This window comes from Benincasa hispida, chromosome 1 (genome assembly GCF_027475165.1).
Source record: "Benincasa hispida cultivar pf3 chromosome 1, pf3_genome.v1.1, whole genome shotgun sequence".
Taxonomy (NCBI): domain Eukaryota; kingdom Viridiplantae; phylum Streptophyta; class Magnoliopsida; order Cucurbitales; family Cucurbitaceae; genus Benincasa; species Benincasa hispida.
In genome coordinates, this window is record NC_143478.1 from 51,604,429 (window position 1) to 51,627,348 (window position 22,920).

At 32.3% G+C, this 22,920-nt stretch overlaps 1 protein-coding gene and 2 pseudogenes across 3 annotated transcripts; all 3 read right to left on the reverse strand.

Moving 5' to 3' along the window:
• Positions 1 to 4,277: 4,277 nt before the first annotated feature.
• On the reverse strand, positions 4,278 to 7,411 carry LOC120091951 (cation/H(+) antiporter 15-like). 2 transcript variants are annotated; one of them, XM_090307567.1, is made up of 4 exons: positions 6,962 to 7,411; positions 6,792 to 6,875; positions 5,708 to 6,700; positions 4,278 to 5,613 (listed from the first exon to the last, which is right to left on the reverse strand). In XM_090307567.1, the coding sequence occupies exons 1-4, from the start codon at positions 7,004 to 7,006 to the stop codon at positions 4,447 to 4,449; spliced, it is 2,289 nt and encodes a 762-aa protein (XP_090163693.1). In that variant the 5' UTR covers positions 7,007 to 7,411; the 3' UTR covers positions 4,278 to 4,446. The 2 variants fall into 2 exon arrangements, with proteins under 2 accessions (XP_090163693.1, XP_038906053.1); XM_039050125.2 differs by having other exon boundaries at positions 6,792 to 7,411.
• A 9,792-nt stretch (positions 7,412 to 17,203) lies between these two features.
• On the reverse strand, positions 17,204 to 19,710 carry LOC120073609 (cation/H(+) antiporter 15-like; annotated as a pseudogene).
• Positions 17,204 to 21,635, reverse strand: LOC120073601 (cation/H(+) antiporter 15-like; annotated as a pseudogene). Its single transcript, XR_016528232.1, has 2 exons — positions 21,307 to 21,635; positions 17,204 to 18,639 (listed from the first exon to the last, which is right to left on the reverse strand). The product of XR_016528232.1 is annotated as a cation/H(+) antiporter 15-like (transcript).
• Between the last annotated feature and the right edge of the window lie 1,285 nt (positions 21,636 to 22,920).

Here is a 22,920-nt window from a genome sequence, read left to right on the forward strand (position 1 = left end):
TTGGAACTCCACTCTTTGCCACCTGGGGGTAGGGACAAAACATTTGGAAAAAATTTGCATAGACAATCAATCATAAGATCACATTAAAATATGATTCACCCCAATCTAGTAATTGAGAAGATGTTGGCATGATCATATGTTTCTTCATAACTGCATTATTTCAACCAACCATAAATACAAGGAAACAGTTCTAGTACCTAATATAACCTGTCGAATGTGCACATGTCGACAATATCCCGCTAGACATACTCGGTACGCTGACAATCCCAGCCAGATATCCACGAGATATGTTAACAAATTTCCTCGGGTACAGTTCTAGTTTTCAATCAAAGAAATGCATCCACACAATTCTAGAAAACAGTCAAAGTATCAGAAAATCACAATGAAACATATTTTCCGATCATGCCAAGTTTTTCAAAACCATACACATATATATAATACCATATACGTATATAGATTCATAAAAACATTGAAAGTAAATCACTCATAGTTCACCAATAGGTGTTTCCCCCTTTTCAAACTTCCTGTTTTCCTGGTTCTTCCTTGGATCCTAGACCTACATTAGATTACTTTTAGCCTAGAATCCTATGTTTAGGGCTAAAGTAACCTTAGAATACCTTCTTGGCCCTAAACATAGCTCACCAACTCCAACAGACATAAAACTAGGCCTTTCGACACCACCAAACAACAGTTGGGCGCATGGTAGTCTTTCTTAACACCAATTGAGCACATGGTTGTCTTTCCAAATCAGTTGGCCGCATGGTTGCATTCCTCAAGACAGTTGGATGCATGGTCCACTTTCTTGAACTTAGTCAAGATCTCCAGTTATGCCACATATCTCACCATGCTATCAACTTGATCCTTAATGCCTAAGAAACTCAAGTCCACTAGGTTTGGACACATGGTTCCCTATCTATGCTACCAACTTATCTCCCTTTCAGAGCATAATTTTCTTCCTTGAGTTCATAGCATGGTTATGCATCCAACTATGCCAAATTAGGTTTTCTTGATGTAACTATTTCCCAAGGGATTGTCTCATGCTCCCATCTTGTTCTTTATAGACCCAAAATAGAGTCCACAAAGTCCTTCTATGCATCCACATGGCCATCTATGCACCCAACCCTTAAGTCCCTAGGGTTTCATCACTTGTTATGTCATATGTTGTCTGACACTTAGCCAAATTCTCAACATAGGTTTTCCTATTCATCCATCTTCCAAGGACTATGCGTCCAACCCTAGTTCTTCTACTTGGTTGTGCATGGTTCAATGCATGGTTTTCCAACACTTAACAAATTCTTTCCTTACGTGTTCATTTAACCCTAAACATCCTAAGACAACTCTTCTATGTGTCCAAGTCCCCCTAGTATGCGCCCAACATGTCCAATCTTGCCCTAGTATGCATTCGGGTCTTCCTTCTCCTCCCATAATATGTTCCACATGAAATGTCTTATCCAAGGTTAATCCCCTACTCCTCATATTTTTGGTACTTAGTCAATTCTTCACTTTCAACTTGGAGTTCCTAAAAGTTCATAGCATAGTTCCTCATGTTCATAACATAGTTTCTTATTTTCATAGCATGGTACCTTATTCTCATAGCATAATTTCTTATGTTCGCAGCATGGTTTCCAAGATGTCTTCCGTATGTCCAAGATAGCTTCTTCATGTGTCCAAGTTGTTCAACTAGGCTTACTTAGAGGTCTTCTATGCACCCAACTAATCCCTCATGCGTTCAACTCTAGCAAAATTTTGAACTTATTTAACTATTCTACGAGTTTATGCTATGGATTAAACTCCCTTAGTTATGCTATGATTTTCTTACCCAACTATGCTATGACTTTTCCTACTCAACTATGCTATGAGTTTCATACTCAACTATGCTATGAGTTGAGTTCCTTTTCAACACTTAGCCAACTCCTTACTTACTTAGGCCAACTCATGCCTTGAAATTTCTTCAAGTTCAGAGCATACTGCGAGTTCATAGCATAGTTTGACCACTTAGCCAAATTTCCTACTATGCTATGAGTTCATAGCATAGTTTACGTAGTTAGCCAAAATTCTGACTTCAAACTACTATGCCTCTCATACTTAGAAATTTTCCTAAGTACTTTTACTTTTTCCAAAGCATAGTTTAGGTACTTAACCAAACTTTTCCCTTTCAAGGCTTCAAGTCTAAGTTCTTTTCTCAACCAAAGGAGTCCTATGAGAGTTTGGGAGTTACATAATGAATGTTGGTTAATTTAATTAAAGAATTTAATTAGTTAACCTCGGAACATTGGAGCTTATAAATCTGTAGGTCCATTAGGCCACTGCTAGCTCACAACGGGTAAACAATGATCAATAGTTGTGAAAGAAAAATTTTGAATTGTTCAAATTTATTAAGTGAATAATATTAATTGTATATGATACAACTAATAAAATGTATATAGATAATTATAAGATAAAGTTAATTTTAAATAAGACTCAAAATTAAACTATATGTAATAAAAGGAGATTTATTGTATTTGAATAAGACTCAAATAATAACTAATATGAATGAGATTCATCTTAAACTAATATGAATTAGATTCATAATAAAACTATAGGTTATAAGTTAATATGAATAAGATTCATATTAAAAACTATAGGCTATAAGAGAAAGAGATATATTTTTTAATAAAATTCAAATATTTAATTAAATATTAGATATTTAATTTTTTTAAATTAATTGATTATTTTATTAATTTAAGTTAATTATTAATTATTATAATTAATAATTAAGTAATTTAATTAAAATTGTTCAATTTAATTAAATGGAAGTGGGTGGTTTCATTTATTGAAAGAATGTGGGAAGTTTTTCTCTTAAAAATGTTATTTTTTGTAAAGAAAAACTAATGCATCAAATTTATCTCTCTCTCTCAAGTTTCAATAGAGAAAAAAGTTTTCTCTGTAAAATTCTTCTTCATAGCACAAAATCCCCTTTTTCTTTTTCATAAGGAGGTTTCCACAAACCGATCCTTGTCAAAAGAATAGCAGAGAAGACATTTTGGAGGCATCCATTTACGTGAGAGATTGGTTTTAGAGAAAAGTGAAGACCTTTAGAAGATTTGAAAAAGTGTTCTTCGAAGGTAAGTTTCTTCTTCCGTCTAATTTCATGCTTAACTTACTACATATTGATATACATTTCTCATTTTTTGTGTTGTAGTTTAATAAAATCGAAGTAAAGTAACTCGCTTCCACTGTGGGATTCAATTCCTTCAGTTATTTGATGGTACAAAAGGAATGATGGAAGTTATCACTAATAGCATGTTATCAGAGATAGAAGTTATCACTGATAACCATGATACGAGTGAAATCAGTGATAGAACTTGGGTGATATTCATATATTGATGATATCGAAGATATAACTTAGGCAGATATTAGTGATATTGATAATATGACTTAGATAGATATTAATGATAGTCCCTTATAGACTTCTATATATTATAGCTTTAAGTGTTAATCTTTCAAAATTGATAGTTTCGTTTCAAAGTTGATAATCACTAATAGAAAGTCTGTTGTTAATAGTCATTGATAACCATTGATAATCGAAGATTCATAGTCAATCATCATCATAAACATAGAAACCAATACAAGATGAAGTATATGTGGAGATTGTTGTTTAAATCTCATCAACTTAGTTGATGACCATTAATAGCTAATTAAAGTTGATAGTATTAATAGAAGTCCATCATGATAGCAAGTAATAGCTTTTAAGTGATAACCATTAAATAGCTTCTTGGTTTTTTTTCAAAGTTGAGTTATAGAAGTAATTGATAGCTACTAATAGTCTTAAGTGTTAATACTTTAAGATTGATTCCAATTTATGAAAATCTATTAGTGATAGCGACTGATAGCAGCTATCAATGATGACTACTAAGAACAGTTATTAATAGTTATCACTGATAGCTGCTATCAGTGATAGATTTTAATTTGAGAAAAATGGGAAGAAGTAGTGCGAGAAAATTGGGAATTTTGGATTTTCATTTGGTGGCTGACCGAAAATCATTGAGCTTTCTAGTCTTTTATAGTATATGAGCCCATTTTTGTGCTTTATATGCAATTGTTTTATGATTGTGCTACATATGTTATTATTTTAAATTTGATTGTTATTTATGCCATCGACCTTAATTGTACAGAAAAAATAAAAAATAAAGAACAAAAATACAAAATTATTCAAAGCTCATCACTGAAAGTCAGATTGAACAACAAAAGAATAAAGATAATGTTCTTAACATGTGGATATAGAATGAGTGGAGAATTTACGCTCTTTTGAGAAGCTGAAAGAAAAAGACAAGAAAGAGAAAAAGAGGGATCAAAATTAATCTCTCTAACTTGAAATTTTTTTAAAAAAAAATGTTAGTAAATGAGGGGTGGGGAATCGCAACTCTTATATCTTGCTTTGGATTGCCACCTCTTCTGCATAATCTTCTACTCATTACTATCCATGAAAATAGTTTTTTGAGAATTCTCTTGGCCTTCATTCGCCACTCTTGTGTGTTGTTGTACAACCAAGACCATGGCATTGCCCATGAAATCTGAAGAGGCCAATACCTCTCCGATTGCCCCAAGTTCAGTGTGTTCATTCCAGAGCACCAAGCCTTGAACCAACGCCGAACGTGGGCTATGTTGTCTTCCGACCATTACGAGATCAAAATTACTCCCCATTGAACGTAGTATACAGATTGTTCCAGTGCCATCCTTCACCACCTCTTCTATGTACCTCACTCTATAGTTGCCTGCTATAATTTTTCGAAACTCAACCACTGCCTCATCGTCGAGCATCCTTTCTTTAACGTCATCGCTTGGGACATTCTCACTCTCCAACAGTCGAATCATTGTCAAGTTTATATTGGTATGCCCAGCCATTCTTGCCCCAATGAACATTGCCTCACGGTCGTCTGGTCCACCTATGAAGACTACAGCTACTTGAAAAGAGTACAAATTGCTTTCAATAGACTTTGAGACCTTTAAAAATCCACGTTCAACAACAAGGACGACGGAGCATGGTGCATTGTTAAGGATATTATGGTTAACCATTTTTATTTTATATTTGGACGATGACATCTTACCATTGGAATGAAATCTCTTGTGAAAAGGAACAATAATTAAGGAAGTCATTTTGTCCAATGCAAGCGAACAAACATCATCATGCATAGTTGCAGAAGGTGATATCGCAGTGAAGGGATTAATTACAACAATTTCACTGTTCCTATCTCCAAAGTATTTGAAGGCATTAACAATGGGCTCGGAAGAGCATGACTTTGAAGTCCTAACTTTCGTAAGTTTGTGGTGTATGAGTTTCGGTTGAGCACGACCAAGAAGCTCGACAAGATGAAGCATGTACACAACAAGGTGGCTTCGTCTCGTTGGATTCAATGCATCGAGTAGGTTGATGGCACTTGGAACATCTTCTTGGTCATGAATGCAAACTAATACACAAAGATCAAACTCTGGTTTTGAGTGCATCACTGTTCTTCTCTTGTGAACTATATATCTTCTTGAAGGATGAAGTAGATATCTTACAATCGGAGTGATGATTGCAACAATAACCAGCATGCATATGCAAGCAACTACAAATGCGTCTTCATTTATCACCTACATGAATTTAGAGAAAAACTGTTGTGTTTTTCTTTTTAGAAATGATAAGACACAATAAGATAGTGATGGTATAAGAAAAACATGTTTCTACCTTCTCTCTTGCCTTTTTTTTAAATGTAATAAGCTCGAAAGCTCCTTGACTATTCAAGATGAGGCCAAGCGATATGGCATCTCTCATTGGAAGCTTATAGTACATTGAGATGGTAAAGGCACCTAAAAACTTCCCCAATGCACAAACAAATACAATGAATGCTGTGCATAAGAAATTAATGAGTTTAGTAGTGTAGATATTGACAGCAAGGCCTATTCTAGCAAAGAATACAGGCATGAAAATCCAAGAGGTGATGAAATCAAGTCTGTCCACCAATGTTGATCCAATAGGAGGCCCTGAAGGTATTATAAATCCAAGAAAAAAAGAAGCAAAATAGATTCGCAAACCAAAGGCCTGACAGCAGAAGGCAACCGCCAACGCCCCTAAAAGCAATGTAGTCACAAAACATTCCTTCAGTGGTTGTCCGATGGAATTCCTCTTTACCATCCATAGTGTGGCAAGTCGAATAGAAAAAATGATGACAAGTATAAGCACCACCATCGAAAAAATTTCTAATAAGACCTGATGTCTGGTCTCACCATGTGGAGACAATATATTTCCTAGCAATGTAAGACATGTGCTGAGAAGTGTAGAAGCCATGGATGTTGACAACGAAATTCTCCCAAACTCAGAGTTTATCAAATGAAGCTCGTAAACAAGGGAAGCAACCATGGGAAAGTTGATAAATGTCTCTAATCTACCAAGCTCAAAAATGTATTGGAGTTTTTTTATTTCAACAATACTAGCCAAGGACATGGAGTAAATGGTGACGAGAATCATAGCCAAAATGGTAGAACAAGACCCAATACCAAATGCTTTCATGTCAATTTTCTTTATAATCGAGATATCTGTTTGCACACCAATCAGAAAGTAGTAAAAAATATACCCAAGCGCAGAAACCACATCAAGACAAATGAATCCTCTCAGAGGAAAAATCTTCTCTTTAAATTTCTCCATGTGGCTTAGACCAGAAGAACCTAGAACTAAACCGCCCTGGTAAAAACAACAGTCACAACTAATAAGAATACATTTTGTGCTTATTTTCAACGATTAACCAAATCAAGGGCAAAATAGAAAAAAATACCAAAATTTGAGAGACAATGAGGGGTTGGCCGAGGGGCTTAAGAAGCTGAGAAAACAAGATGATAGTTCCCGAACAAATTCCAAGCTGCAAGAAAAGAAGAGGAATTGAGAACTCCAAAGGGTCTGCTCCAGTGAAAATGCTGGTGTAATGAATATGATTCGCAAATGTACAAATTGTGGTGAAGTTCTTAGTGGGATCATGGCCAATTCCACCATCGATGTAGGCAGCAATTTCGTTTGGTTCCAACACAATCGAACTCATTTTCAGAGAAAGCTATTGTGATTGAAAATCGCTTCAAGAGATCAAAAGGGAAGATGGGTATGGAAGAATTATGTAATGGAAGCCATTTTTTAAGATGCTTAATGGGAAAAGCGGCAACCCCATGAAGAACAATATTTTGAAAAGAAAAAAAAACAGCCAGTTCAAATTTGGAAGAAATTCAACTTGAATTCTTATCTGGCTTTCATAACCATTAACCATACACCCTCACCAATTTGGCTATTTCTTTTCTTTTCTTTCTTTAAAGATATCTATTCAGTAACAAAATAACAAAACATCTAAATTTATTGTAAAACTTAAGGTAAAATATGCTTCTTCTAACACTTAAAGGTTTGAGGTTATTGTTTAGTCCCCGAAGTTCTAAAAAGAATATTTTAATCAAGGTTAGGAAAAGAATTATAAATAATGATCTCTCCATTAACATGAAAATGACATCACTTTGTTGATGTGGCAATAGAAAAATGGAGAAAAGCTACATAATAGAAAGAAAAATGCTTATAAGATAAAAGTAGTTTTAAATTAATCAAAAAAAAGACACTTCGTTTCAAACTGAAATCATTAGTCTAATCTTGTCCTACGTTATTCAACTAACAGTCAACTTAACTATGGAACCATTTAAAACTATTTTCTACTTTAGGAATCAAAATGTTTTATTTTGTTAAGAAGAGGAACTAAGAAGTTTAAAGGGTTTGCTCTGGCGAAAATGTCGTTATTGGAATGAATCTGGTTGGGAAATGTAATTCTTGTGGTGAATTTGTTGGAGGTTTGACAAATTTCAGCATTGATGTAAGCAGCAATATCCTCTAGTTTTATTACAATGGAATCCATCCTGAGAGCAAAGTATATTATATTATGGAATAATCAAATATATAGCAGTAATTACACTATCATTTGAAAAAATAACAAAAGATTGGATCTTTTAAATTATAACAAAATGCATGAATGTTACATGAGTCTAACTTTCTGAAATCCTAAAATATTCTCATTGTCCCTTGTAATTGCAGTGTAATTAATTTGACATCTTTATTAATGAAACTGTAATTAATTACTCAACTATATATCACTTTCAACGTCAACCAAGATCATCACTTCAAGCGGATAATTTGTCAGAATTCTCACGATTTAATAGTTTTGAATTTTCGAATCAGATGTAATGGTTGTTTTGAATTTTCGAATCTTGTACATCAACTAGTTTTCAAATTTTGTTTTGAAATTTAAGATATCATATTATATTAATTATCCTAACTGAAATTTGTTATTTTTTACTATACCTTCTATTAATCTCAATTAAGATTCACAGGTTTAAAATTATTTTGAACTATTATATTTATTATCATTTTGTTTCAAACATAAAATATTAGAACACAACATGTATCACTAAGTTTCTTCATCCTTTGTTTTGAACACTTTCTTGTAATGGTTGTTCAACAATTAAGAGTTTTGTTCAATGGTAAGTGGGACTAAAATAACCACTATCATGACTTCCAATTTATTAAAGTTTATGTTGCTTAGAACAAATCTTTTTCAATTTTTATCTTTTTTTTATTGATTTTATTTTTTTGTTCTCAATCAATGACAAGTCTACTTTGGAGGCTTGACTTAATCGATCAAATCCGCCATGCATAGATGAAAGGCTCGACTTAATCGACCATCAACCAATAGTTCAATCATGAAGTCTCTTATTTCCAAAGTGATTTCTATCGAGTCATTGTAAAAAGATAGGCCAAGCATATGGACGGTGTTGGTATTAATCAATCTATCTTGAGGTTCTTAAACCCACCTTGACGGAATCAATCAAGGAATGATGTATCATTATCGAAGATCTAGGATGCGGAGTCTACAAGATCTATACAACTCAACTGATGAAGTACACCTAGTTTGCTTATTAGCAAACTCGAAGAACATTGCTTGTGAAGAAGCTATAAGAGACAAGAAGTGGAAAGCCGCAATGGATGAAGAGATAGAAGCAATCGAAACAAACAAAACTTGGGATTTGGTGGAATTGCCTAATGGATATAGACTCATTGGTGTAAAATGGGTATACAAGAAGAAGATGAATGCCCAAGGTGAGATTGAAAGGTACAAGGTGCGTCTAGTTGCAAAAGGTTACAGACAAAAAGCATGAATCAATTATGGCAAAGTTTTTGCTCCAGTTGCAAGAATGGATACAATTCGACTTCTTTTATATCTAGCTGCACAATTCAAGTGGATTATCTATCAAATGGATGTAAAATCAACATTTTTAAATGGAGTTCTTGAAGAAGAAGTCTATGTAGAACAACCCCTTGGATAAATGAAATCTGGAAAGGAAAATAAAGTATTGAAACTAAAGAAGGCAATCTATGGGTTAAAGCAAGCACCTCGAGCATGGAACACTCTAATTAAGACTTACTTCAAGAAGAACAAGTCCATACAATGCTCATATAAGTATGCATTATACGTAAAGAAAAGAGAAGGTAATCTGCTTACCGTTGCCCTTTATGTTGATGATCTTATTTTCATGGGGAACAATGAGAACTTGATTGTGGATTTTAAAGATGCAATAACGTATGAGTTTGAAATGAGGACTTAGGATTGATGAAATACTTTCTTGGTCTTGAAATTAGACAAGAAAACTTTGGAATTTTTGTTTCACGGGAAGCATATATGAAGGTCGTGTTGTTGAGAAATAAGATAGAAGAATGCAAGCTTGTAGAACACTAATGGAGCTTGACACAAAACTCTCTAGATTTGAGGGAGGAGATTAAGTAAATGCACGTGAATACCATAGTTTGGGAGGGAGTCTACGATATCTCACATGCACAAGACCGGATATTGCATATAGTGTTGGTGTAGTGAGTCGATACATGGAGGATCCAAGGCTCTTGCACCTCAAGGCCATTAAACGAATTCTTTGATACATTCGAGGGACGGAGTCACTCAGGCTTCTCTACACAAGGACAAGTAAATACAAGTTGATAGGATACTCTGACAATGATTGGTGCGGAGATATAGATGATAGAAAAAGCATTGGAGGATATTTGTTCTACATGGGGAACACAACAATTCACACGGCTCTCAAAAAAGCAGCCGATCGTAACTTTGTCAACATGTGAGGCAGAATATGTGGCAGCTTCTTGGTGTGTGTGTCACACAATTTGGCTAAGAAACTTATTGTGTGAATTAAATCTACAACAGCATGAGACAACCAAAATACGAGTTGACAATAAATCAGATATTGAGTTGACAAAGAATCCGGTCCATCATGAAAGGAATAAGCACATTGACACCCGGTTTCATTTTATTAGAGAACGTGTAAAGAATGGAGAAATGAAAATAATTCACGTTTCAAGTCATGACCAAGTAGCTGATATTTTTACAAAGCCTCTACCAACAGCTTTGTTTGAAATTTTGAAAAAGATTATCAGAATGAAGGACTTGAAAGATTTGAGTTTAAGAGATGAATTTGTTGAGCATTAAACTCAAATTGTCAAATTTTTGGGCAATTTTTAGTAGGCATTTGGAAGGTCAAACAATGTCCAAATTAAATGTATGTCCTATGGATTTTGATGCCCCGGATGTGTACTCTCTAATGGTTCGAGTCTCAAGTCGTTTGGTGTTTTCTATGGAAAGTTATGGCAATAGTTTGAGTAACGAATGATCAAGAATTACTGCAACTTTTGAAATTATGTCTTAATTATTGTAATCTATTTCATTTGCTTTTATTAGTGATGTATTGAAGGAATTTAGGGAGACACTTTGTGAGACTATATATAATGGTATTGTAATCTATGCCAAGACAAGGTTGGAAAAAAATCAATAGAAGATTGAGTATTAGTGTCTATAGTTTATTCTCTCTCTTCGATAAAAAGCTCCACCACTCAAATAATTTTGTTTTTTTTTAACTTAGTTGGAGAAGCCGATTTTAGGGAGGAAAATGGCGGCATCTTGGTTGGAGAAGAGGTCGGTGTAGTGCTCAAAGCATGATCAAACCGATAGTCTTTAGATATTTGTTTTAATTACAGTATAATTACAAATTCTTTAGAAGTCAATTGTAATCTTAATTGTATGACTGTGGGTAGTTTAAACTTTTAGAAATTCATTTATCTTTTTTTATTTTTTATTCGTTTGTTTATTTTTACAAATGAAATGTTGATTTGCTATTTTTATAAATGAAAGGTTAAAATATGTCATTCTTCTTGATAGCCTTATATTATTGATAGTGAAAATGAAAAAGAGAGGGATGGTGGATATGAAAGCCATTTTTTAAAGTTGATAGAAAGATTTTAACGTGAATGAAGAACATGAACAACAAACAAATTTAGAAGAAATTCAACTTCAATTTTGATCTGGCCTAAACCCAAACACCTCCACCTATTTCCCTATTCCTTTCTTCTCCTTAAATAGTTTTACCATATTTTTTATCAACATTTCCCTTTTACTATACCTGGCAATAAAACAACTCATCTAAATTTATATTTTCATTAGAACATTAGTGTGTATATATATGTATGTATGTATACATATATATATTTGGATCAATTATATATATACTAATATATATAGATTAATAATATTAAATTACAAGTTTAGTCCAAAAACTTTTGTTTTCATAGAAGAATGATTTGTTTTCCGGAGGCTATTTGTTGTGTCGTGGAAACCATTGCCTTAAAAGCAAATTCGACATGATCGTGGTACAAATCATTCTTTCTAGTTGCTCTCCAATGTTAATACAACTTCCCCCTTCAGAGGTGCAATCATCGAACGGAGGGTTGGAATCAGAAGAGAGAAAAGAGCTGCTCAAAATCAAGATAAAAAAAGTAGATAAAGAGTGGGTTATTTTCGGATCTTGACTACTAGTTTTTCAAAAGACAGAAGAAGATGAAGAAAGAACATTGCTAAAAAATAAATTCTAGATCTAGAAATAATGACCCAATTAAAACCTAACGTTTTTTATTTTAAAAGAATTAAGTTTTCCACGGTTCAAGTGTTTAAAAAGAAAATAAAACAAATATATATATATAACTATTTCTTAATTTCTCGACAAATGCAATTGCCTAAGCCCATCCACCAACCCATCTAGTCAAATAGGTAAAACAATGGTTAAAGTATGAGAGAAAAGGCCTCTACTATCCCTCTACTCACTTTTATAAATGACTAGTGGTGCTCTCCTATTTATACCCTTTAGTCACTCCTTAACTCTCCAATACGGGATAAGAGAACGTGGAGTTCACCATGTGACTATCTTATTGGTCTTGGGCCTTGATAAGTGTAGTCATTCCCAACAATAGATACTCGAACTTTAAAAGTATCTACACGTCTCTAAATTTCAAAAGATGTATGTTCCATAAACTTTCAATTTTGTGTCTAATAAATATACTAATTTTAAAAATTTTGAAAATATATGGGATTAATTACATCCAAACTTAAGAATTTAAAGATATATCAAATATTTTAAAAAATTATGGACATATTAGATATAGAATTTGATTGATGATTCAAATATTTAAAAACCTATAGTAAGAAAATTGGTTATAAAAAAATTCATACATCGTAGAAACAAAAGCAAAAAGATGACAACATTTGTCAAACTAGCCTAAACATTATTTTAGAGTATGTTTCAAAATATTTGCTTATGAAAGTATATTTTGTATGATTAAAAAAAATGGTTGAAATTGTTATTATATGTTGCAAACTATTGTCTTTTTGTTTTCAATACTTTTGAAAAGTGCTTTGATTAATTCAATAAGGTTTATAAATCCAGGTGTGTCGAACTTTATCTTTGAGATTGAATGTTGATTTGTGATGGTAGCCTAAGAGCATTTGTTTTTACTTATTGAGGGAATAATAAACATTTTTGATGATGATTTTGTATTTAGTTTTTATTTTAAAAATAAATATATGTTGTTAAATAAAAGATTTGAATTCTTAGTCAAGCACTAGAAAAATAAAATTAGGAAAAATTACCTTTTTAGTTTTGAAGGTTTGAAAAATATGTATATTTGGTCATTGAGTTTTAAAAATGAACCTTTTTAGTCTCCAAATTATAAAAATAGGTTTATTGGTCCTTGATTTTTCAAAATGTAACTTTTTAATCTTCAAATTTATAAAAATTAGTTTAAAAGGTCCTTGAAATATTTTTTTTTTATTTTTTACAAATAATTATATGATATTTAAAATTAGAAAAAAAAATAGTTTTTTTTAAAGATTATTCTTCTAATTTAAAAAGTAATATAATTATTCAAAATAATAGTATAAAATTATTTGAGGAATTTTTTTTAAACCTATTTTTAAACTCATAGACTAAAAAGATAGATTTTGAAAAGTAAGAACCAAATGGATCTATTCTTATAAAACTGGGAACTAAAAAGGTATATTTCTAAAATTCACAGACTAAACACACATATTTTTCAAAACTTGAGGACCAAAAGGATAATATTCCCAAAAAAAATTAAATAGTGTTTCGAAACTAAATATATAGGCCTCATTTAGTGACGATTTGGTTTTTGTTTTTTTAGATTGAGTGTATTTCCTCTTAATTTCTTACAATGATTTGCTTCTTTCTTGATTGAATTATTAACAAAATTTAAAAAAGAAAAAACAAAAAAGCTTTTAAACCTACAACTTTTTTAATTTTTCAAAACTACAAATAAATGGTTAATAAAGAGGGTCATAGTTCTCAAAATTTTCTCATTTATAAAACAAATATGACAATCCATCGTTGTAATAAATCTATTTTCAAAAACTAGAAATAAAAAAATAAATACTTATGAAATGGAATTCTATTGGATGGTGCGATGGAATATAAAACTGATCATTTACTTGGAATGTCTATGGGAGAGTTCCAAATTGCATAGCCAATATAAAACTGATCTTCAAATGCCTTCTTTTCTTCATTCTAACCCATGAAGATTCAAACACTCACTGAATGCTACATCCAAGAGTTTGAGTTAGACACATTTTCTTATGGATCTCACATCTAAGTTTAATACTCAATCACTAGTGATAGAAAATTAGCTAAATTACAACTAATAGTTTAAAAGGTAATAATTGGCAGACATGGTTGGTACATCAACAATAGATGATAAATTTAAAGTATGTTTAGGAGTAGGAAGAATTCCTCACCTACAGCAATTTGTTCACTGGTATTGCAAGGTACAGCTGAAGCAAGAAGAGGGGAATCAAGAGCATAAATCAGTAACTTCTCATCATCATATCAATGGTTACCTTGATTTCAAATCAGATGACTTTTCCTTTTGTTTTGAACAAAACTCATACTCATATATTATTATTAAATAAAAGCACAGCATTTCTTGTTCAAAAAATCTTTTTGTTATTATTAAACTCATAATTTAATAATAATAGCATTATTATTAAATCTGGTGCATTGCACAGACCAAAAGAGCATCCTCCAGTTTGCAAATCTTCCAAAAGGGCACGTAAAGGTAATTTTCTTTTTCACCTTCTCTGCAAGAATTTGATAAACTCCAAAGAATCCAGAAAACAAAAAGAAACACTTACCTACTAGGGGATGGGGAACTCATCTTTCTTTGTAAATGAAAAGCACTTGAAAACTGTTTTATTTGCCTTTTTAGAGTTATTTTTATTTGATATTATAAGATTTGATGTTATTTGCCGGTGATTTTTAGGAATGGAGCAAAAGAAAGAATTTGGACTTCAGGACAGCGAAAAAATGGTCTATTTTTGTCTAATAAAGATAAAAATGGACTAATTCTCTAAAGTTGGAAAGAAGAGGAGGCTAGAAATTAGGCCTCAAATGATAAAAATTTAATCATCAAACTTATGTGGTTGTTATAATTTCCACAATTATGTAAGTTTGACGGTTCAATTTTACCATTGGTATAAATTTGAGAGCTCAATTTTACAATTGAAAATTTGAGAGTATAATTATAACTACTACTTTAATGGACGTTTTTGCAATTTGTCCACAAAAAATTTTAAATTGTTGATAAATTATTTTTTAAAAAAACTAATTACATATAAATAAATTTAACTTAATTTTAGGGGAAGAAACTTAATTGCATATTCGAAGTTTCTCTTTCCCTTAGCATACTTGTTTCCATAATTTAATTATCTTTTTTATTTAAACTTACGTATAATATAAAGTTGTTTTTTTCTAGTTTCTCATCGATGCCATACCCTAATAGTTTGTTGTAGCTTAATAATTGATATTATATGATTTGAATAGTGTAGTAAACATATTTAAAATTACATTTACAAAAACTTGTGCTCATTGACCTAATTTCTATTTGGTCCCTAGGTTTCAAAATATTATATATTTAGTCCTTAAATTTTGAGTTTGTTTGTAATTTAGTGCTTAAGTTTCATAATTTTACAATTTTACTCTTAACATTTGAGTTGCATTTCAATTTGGTCCCTAGATTTCAAGATTGACAACCTCAATTTTCTACTAAATACTCATTTCTCGTCTATAATTAGACAAGGAATTGTAATTAATTAAGTTTCACTATTTTTCATCACTTTTAAAATTAAATTTAAAATTTCACTTCATAATTATTTAAATTAATATATAGATATTAACCTCAATGATTGAAAGTGAGTATTTAATCAAAAATCGAAGTTAAAAATGAACCAAAATTGAAACAAAACTCAAATGTCAAAGATAAATTGTAACATTTTAGAACTTAAAGACTAGACCGAAACCACAATTAAAAGAGAAAAAAAAAAAAAAAAAAAAAAACTAAGGACTAAATGTGTAACATTTTGAAATCTAGAAACTAAATATAAATTAGACCCAAAACCTATGGACCAAAAAGATATTTTTTTCATATGCATATACATATACATATACATATTCCTATATGTATATTTGATATTTCCTAAAATTCATAGGTTTAATCACACAGAAAAAAAATTGAAAGTTTAGAATTTTTATTACACACAATATTCAAATTTATATCTAAATAAATCATTCATCTGGCAAAACTTTAAATATGTCAAAGATTTACTAGACATTCATAAAGTCCAATGACTTATTAAGCACAAAATTGAAAGTTCGGGTACTATTAAACACTTTAAAAATTAAAAAAACCAAATAGACAAAAAATTTAGGATTAAATTTATAATTTAACCTAAGATAAATATATTGAAAAATTGTATTGGGTAGCAAATTAAGTTTAGGGTTTAACAATTATGACTTTCACTTTTCAAACTTTGCAAATATGGAAAATATGCAATCCCTAAATAATTTCTTGGTTTAACAATTATGAATTTCTAATTATTTGTTATTACATAAATCCCTAAATAATTAATTAATAGAGAGAGAAAAGTGACAGCCGATGATCGATGGTCAGACATGTGGTGATCGACAGAGTGATAGTCAACAACAAATGATGTAGAGTTGGTGAAAGAGAGATATCGAGAGAAAGAAAGATAGAGAGAGAAAGAGAAAATCGACGATCAACAACTGGCGATTGGTGACCGGACGTATGGCAGTCAATGGAGGTAAGCGAGGGGGAGGTGGAGCGGTGGCCGACGACAAATTATGTGGACCAGTGCTGGTTGTTTAAGGAGAGATGTTGGAGGAGGGGAGAGGAGAGGGCCTGCTGCTTTCGAAGAAGAAGAAGCTTTCAAAGAAGAAGAAGTTCAAGTATTTTTCTTAAATTCTAAGCGTATCATTTTAATTCAAGTGTATCAAGTGTACATTAGTAGTGTATCAAGGGATATCAAATGTATTAGGTACATCAAATACATTTGTATATAAATTGTGTATCAAGTGTATATCAAGTGTGTATCAAGTTATTAGATGTATCAGGTGTATCCGTACATTTTTTACATTTTCTATTTTAAATCGTGGACTGTAGTTGTTTTTTGCTTTGGTTGCAAAACTAAAAATTTTGGACTTCAAGTCTAATATCAAGAACTTATTTGGTCCATTTTACAACTAGCCCTAATATATTTGTCAAATCATCTGGTTCTCAATCAATCAATTTTGTAAAATTTTTATTTATTTATTATGCTAATTTACTTATAAGTTTAAGCTCATCGACCATTTGAAACCATTTTAGAAACGGATTATGTACCAAAACACCAGAATGAACAACCAAACACCAACTTCTAACCTGAAATACTAAAGTCATACTTTGCTCTAAAAAAAAATACGATTATTAGTATATTAACAAAAGAATATATATATATATATGTAGCAAAATATTCCAAAGTTCACTGGAAGTCAGGTAGATACTGTTGTTCAGTTAACATATGAACATAGATTGAGTGGGTAATTTACACTGATGAGAAGTTGAATGGAAAAAAGAAGAAAGAGAGGGAGTAAAAATAACCTCTCCAACTTTGAATCAATAAATTTAGTGAAGGTGAGGAGAAGAATCAAAACTTCTATGATTTGCTTTGGATGACAAATCATTTGCATTATCCTCTGCTAAATACCTATCAATGGAAATAACAGTTTCTTGATGATTCTCTAGGTCAACACTCATCACTTTTGAGTGTTGTTGTACAACGAAGATCATGGTATTGCCCATGAAATTTGAAGAGGCCAATACCTCCCCAATTGCCCCAAGTTCTGTGTGTTCATTCGAAAGCACCAATCCTTGAACCAATGTCGAACATGGGTTATGTCGTCTTTTGACCATGATGATATCACAATTGTTCCCCATCGAATGAAAAATAGAGACCGTTCCAGTGTTATTCTTAACCACCTGTTCTATGTACATCACTCTATCGTTGCTTGTCGTGATTTTTCGAAATGAAACAACTGATGCATTGTTGAGCGTCCTCTCTTCGAAGTCATGGTTCAAAATATTATCATTCTCCAATAGTCGAATCAATGTTAAGTTGATATTGAGGTGTCCAGAGCCATTCTTGCACCGATGAACATTGCCTCACGATCATCTGGTCCACCTATGAAGACTACGGCTATTTGAGAAGAATTCATGTTGGTAGCAATAGACCTTGAGACATTGAAAATTCCACACTCAACAACAATTGTAACTGAGCAAGGTGCCTTGTCAAGGATATGATGGTTAACCATTTTGATTTTAGCTTTGGATAATGACATCACACTGTTGGAATGAAATCTCTTGTAGAAAGGAATAAGGATTAAGAAAGTCCTTTTATTGAGCGTAAGCGAACAAACGTCATCATGCATAGCTACAGAAGGTGATACCACAGTGAAAGGATGAATTCTAACAACTTCACGGTTTCTTTGTTCAAAGTATTTGAAGGCATTAACGATTTGCTCAAAAGGGCAAGGCCTTGAGGTCCTCACCTTCTTACGCTTGTAGTGAATGAGTTACGGATGAGCACAGCCAAGAAGTTCGACAAGATGAAGCATGTACACAACGAGGTGGCTTGGCCTCGTCGGATTCAAGGCCTCAAGTAGGTTAATAGCACTTGGAACATCTTCTTGGTCATGAATGTAGACTAATACACAGAGATCAGACTCCGATCTTGATTTCGTCACTGTTCCCTTCTTGTAAATTGCATACCTTCTCAAATGATCAAATAGATATCTAATTATTGGAGTGATCAATGCAATCAGAACCATCATGTATATGCACATAACTGCAAATGGTTCGATATCTAACACCTTCATGGGTTAAGAAACAAAATGGCAGTGAGTTTGTGACGAATGATCTAATGCAATTAAATAATGATGATCAACAATAAAGGCTCGTTCCTACCTTACCATGCCTCATCATTTAAACGTTCCCACTCAGGAGCTCCTTGACTATTCAAGATGAGGCCAAGGGACATCGCGTCCCTCGTGGGAAGTTTATAGTACATTGATAACAAAAAGGCACCCAAAAACTTCCCTAATGCACCAACAAAGATAATGAACGACAAACCTAAGAAATTTTTTAGTTTAATGGTATAGATATTGATAACCAATCCTATTTTGACAAAGAAAATAGGCATGAAAACTCAGTAGGTGATAAATTCAAGCCTCTCCACTAACGTTGACCAATGGGAGGTTCTAAAGGTGTTGTAATCCCAAGAATAAAAGGACCAAAATAGATATACAAACCAAAGGCCTGGCTGCAAAAGGCAATCAATAAAACCCCTAAAAGCAATGTAATCACAGATCCCTCCTTCAATGGTTGCACAACCCCATTCTACTTTATTGCCCACAAAATGGTAGGTTGAATAACAAAAACAATGAGAGCTGCAAAAACTATAGAAATACAGAGATCTGATAAGATCTCATTTCTGCCCCGTATTTGTGGTTCCAACAGAAGTCTTATTATTACAGCACAAAGGCTGAAAATACCAGAAGCCATGGAAGATGAAAAAGCATTCTCCCAAACTTAGAGTTCATTAAATGAAGCTCAGAAAGAAGGGAATCAACCATGGGAAAGCTGATTAAAGACTCGACTTCACCAACCAAGTTAAAAGATTCACCAATTTCGGAATCAAAAGAATTCATTAAGACAACATAGTAAATAGAAGTGAGAATCATATGAAAAATAACCGAACAAGACCCAATATTAAATGTTGTCTTGTTAATCTTCTGTTGGATTGTATGTCCTAAAACTTGTAGTTTGTAATGTTAAACATATTCTATTTGCAATAAAGATATTATTGACATTTATTCAATAAAACTATTATTGAATAGGTAAATTGTACTTGCATAGACTAAATCCAATAAACTAAGATCCATAGTTCAAGTAGAGTAAATAGCCAAAATGATCTATAGTATACTTGGTAACACTATTGGACGCGACCTACTTTGTAGATAGTACAAACGATGTGATATAAGACCGGGACTAAGAAATAAGTCACTCTACTCTTACTAACGTTGTTTAATATTTAAGACTGACTTTCAAATCGATGACTTAGGTAACTCGACATAAATCCTAAGCTAGCTATGAACTCCTGTTTATTCGAGATTATCCTTAGATTTGCATAAGTGAGAGTTGGCTCAACAACTCCGACTCTATAAGCCTCCTATTTCAGAGGTCAGACCGGGTAGATAGCTGGGGAGAGTGTAAGATGGATGCACTCCTACGCGATTTAGGGATAGTAGATAAGTTGTTCTCTTAAGTGCTGGTTTCAGGTTTTCAACAAGGGGCTCCACCCTTTCATTAGCTCGAGAAGGACTCGGTTTAGTGATTGGATCATAAATCAATTGTTCATTAAAGGATTAGTGGGACTTAAGGAGCAAGATGTAATTTTAGGGGTAAAACAGCTTTTGACCTAACTAAGGAACAACCTGGGAAGGGTTGACTTACTAATTATGGTTAAATTAAATTGACAGAAATATATCTACCGTGAGAAGTAGGGGTGTTCAAAAAACCCGGTAATTTAAATGTATTTTGAGAGTTTAAGATATTTAAGTGTTAATTTAAATATTGTTTACATGAATAGGATTTGTGTTTAAATTGGGTATTTTATTAATTTAATATTTTATATTAAATTATTATTTAATTAATTAATTAATTAAAATTAAGTATTTTTTAATTCAATTTATGGAAATTGAATTAAGGTTTAAAATTATTCATAATTGAATTAATTTAACAAATTGAAAAATGAATTTGAAAGTGTAAATTTTCAACATTTGAACTTGGTAGTGGAGTTTTCCACATTTTGACACTTTAGTCACTCACTTAGTGCGAATTGAGGTACTAATTGAGGTGTCAATTAGCTGAAAGACTAAGTGCTTGCATGTTTTAACTGGTTAAAAGACTTCAATTTTTAGAATTAAAGTGGGCCTGCATGCTGAATTTCTGAAAGTTCTATACTTTTGTGAAATTCTCTCAAACTCTCTCCCACCCACTTGAAATCTATCTCAATTCTGAGTTCTATCATTCAATCTAAGGTTGAGAATAGTAGAGAAGCTCCTCTTGATAGTCTAAGTGATTTAAAGGTCAAATTCGTAGAATACAACAAGGATAAGAAAGATTCTTCAAAGGTATACATCATATGAAACCCTCTTTCTCTTAAAACTGTTTTTAAGCATGCTTTTAACCCAAATTAAGTATAAAGAGTACTTATTGATTCTATTAGCTTCCGCATTTTGCTTGTTTACTCGATAGATTAATGAGATATGTGTTTGCAATCCAACAAGAAAGAAGTAAAAAGTATTCCCAATTGAAAAATAATCACAACCCATGATAAAGATGAACATGAAATTTCAAATTAAGAAGGAGAAGAAGAAGAAGATAGGAGATACCAAAATTTATGAGACGATGAGGGGTTGGCCGAGGGGCTTGAGGAAGCGATAAAATAAGAGAATAGTTCCAGCACAGATTCTAACCTGCAACAAAAGAAGAGGAACTGAGAACTCTAAAGGGTTTTCTCCCATGAAAACGCCGACAGAGCAAATGTACAGATGTTAGTAGACTTGTTGAAGCTCCGCCCAGTTCCGCAATTGACGAAGGTGGCAATGTCATCTAGCTCCATTACAATGGAACCCACTTTTCAAAGGTGGGTGAAGCGAAAATTGCAATGGGAACCATCAAGAACTTCAAAGAGAGAGAAATCAAAAGGGAAAAATTGGGGGGATCCATTTTCGGAAGTGGGTAGTGGGAGAGAGCTTCAGAGAAAGAAACAAATGGGAAATTGTTCTTAAAAAAAAATAATAAAAAATAAAAAATAAAAAGCAATTCAAATTTGGAAGAAACTCAAAACTAGTAATACGTGATCTGTAATACAACCAACACCCCTACCTTATTTGGCAATTGCTATCCTTTTTTTTTCTTTTTTCTTCTCACATTTTCTATACATTATTATACATATTAGGATAATAAATGTTCATTAGAAGTTCATGCTTAGTGTCCATTAACCATGTGTCATACCTCATTTCCCAAAGTGTTGTCCATGTATCAACCTTACACATTATTAGTGTCCATGTAATCCACCCCTATTTGCCGATTGTCTATAAATAGTGACATTTAGTAGATTTTAGAAGACACACATTGGGCAAATTCCATGAAAATTGGACAAAGTGGAGAATTTAGAGAAATTTCTTATTTTATATTTTGCTAATTTATTTTATTTGTTTATTTATATATTATGCTTAATTTATTTTAATATTTATTTATTTTATTATTATATTATATTTATTTTAATATTATATTTTATTGGTATTCATGTTCTCGTTGTACTCCTCAAATTCACGACACGTTAGGGGAAGACATGATTTGTTGATTGTAATTTTAATGAGACAAATTTTTCAACATTAGGGGAGGAATTAAGAAGTTGGAAAAAGAAATTACATGGAATGCATTATCTCAATTAGATCCTCGTACAACTCAATGTGAACTTAAAGTTCAGAAGATAATTCATTTACAAAATATAGCAAATCAGTTACCATGCATTAATAGATGCAAAGAAAGTAACTAAATCATATATACCAGCTGCAAATGTTACATCGAAAATTGATATCCCAACACAACAAGTTTTCACTAATCAGTCTAAAACACACCAGAAGCGTAGTAGACCAGTGGATTCCAAAGATAAAAATTCTCGAAAAAGAAAAATAATGAGACTAATGACTTGGTAGGGGATGTAAATACCTATGATGAAATCCATGACATGACTAATGAGCGAGGTGGAATACATAAAGATAATAATGAGATTTCAATAAACTATGTCATGATAGAAAAAAGATGGAACCAAACTAATGTAGTTATTGACAACATTTTTGCGTATAATATTGCTCTTGATATTATATCTAAAAATGAGAATTCTGAACCAAAATCTATTGAAGAATGTCGACAAAGAAAAGATTGGTTTCAGTGGAAAGAAGCAATCGAGGCAGAATTAAACCCACTTTCAAGACGTCGGGTATTTAGATCAGTAGTCTGAACACTAGAAGGTGTCAAACTTGTGGGATACAAATGGGTATTTGTAAGGAAAAGAAATGAAA

What these genes read in the sequence shown, in the direction of transcription:
- LOC120091951 (XM_039050125.2), bottom strand. Translation starts at nt 7,052, where the DNA reads ATGAGTTCGATTGTGTTGGAACCAAACGAAATTGCTGCCTACATCGAT. An exon ending in TCATTGTCTCTCAAATTTTG is followed by an intron (nt 6,701 to 6,791) that starts GTATTTTTTTCT and finishes TGTTTTTACCAG; the next exon opens with GGCGGTTTAGTTCTAGGTTC. An exon ending in AAAAAAAGGCAAGAGAGAAG is followed by an intron (nt 5,614 to 5,707) that starts GTAGAAACATGT and finishes AAATTCATGTAG; the next exon opens with GTGATAAATGAAGACGCATT.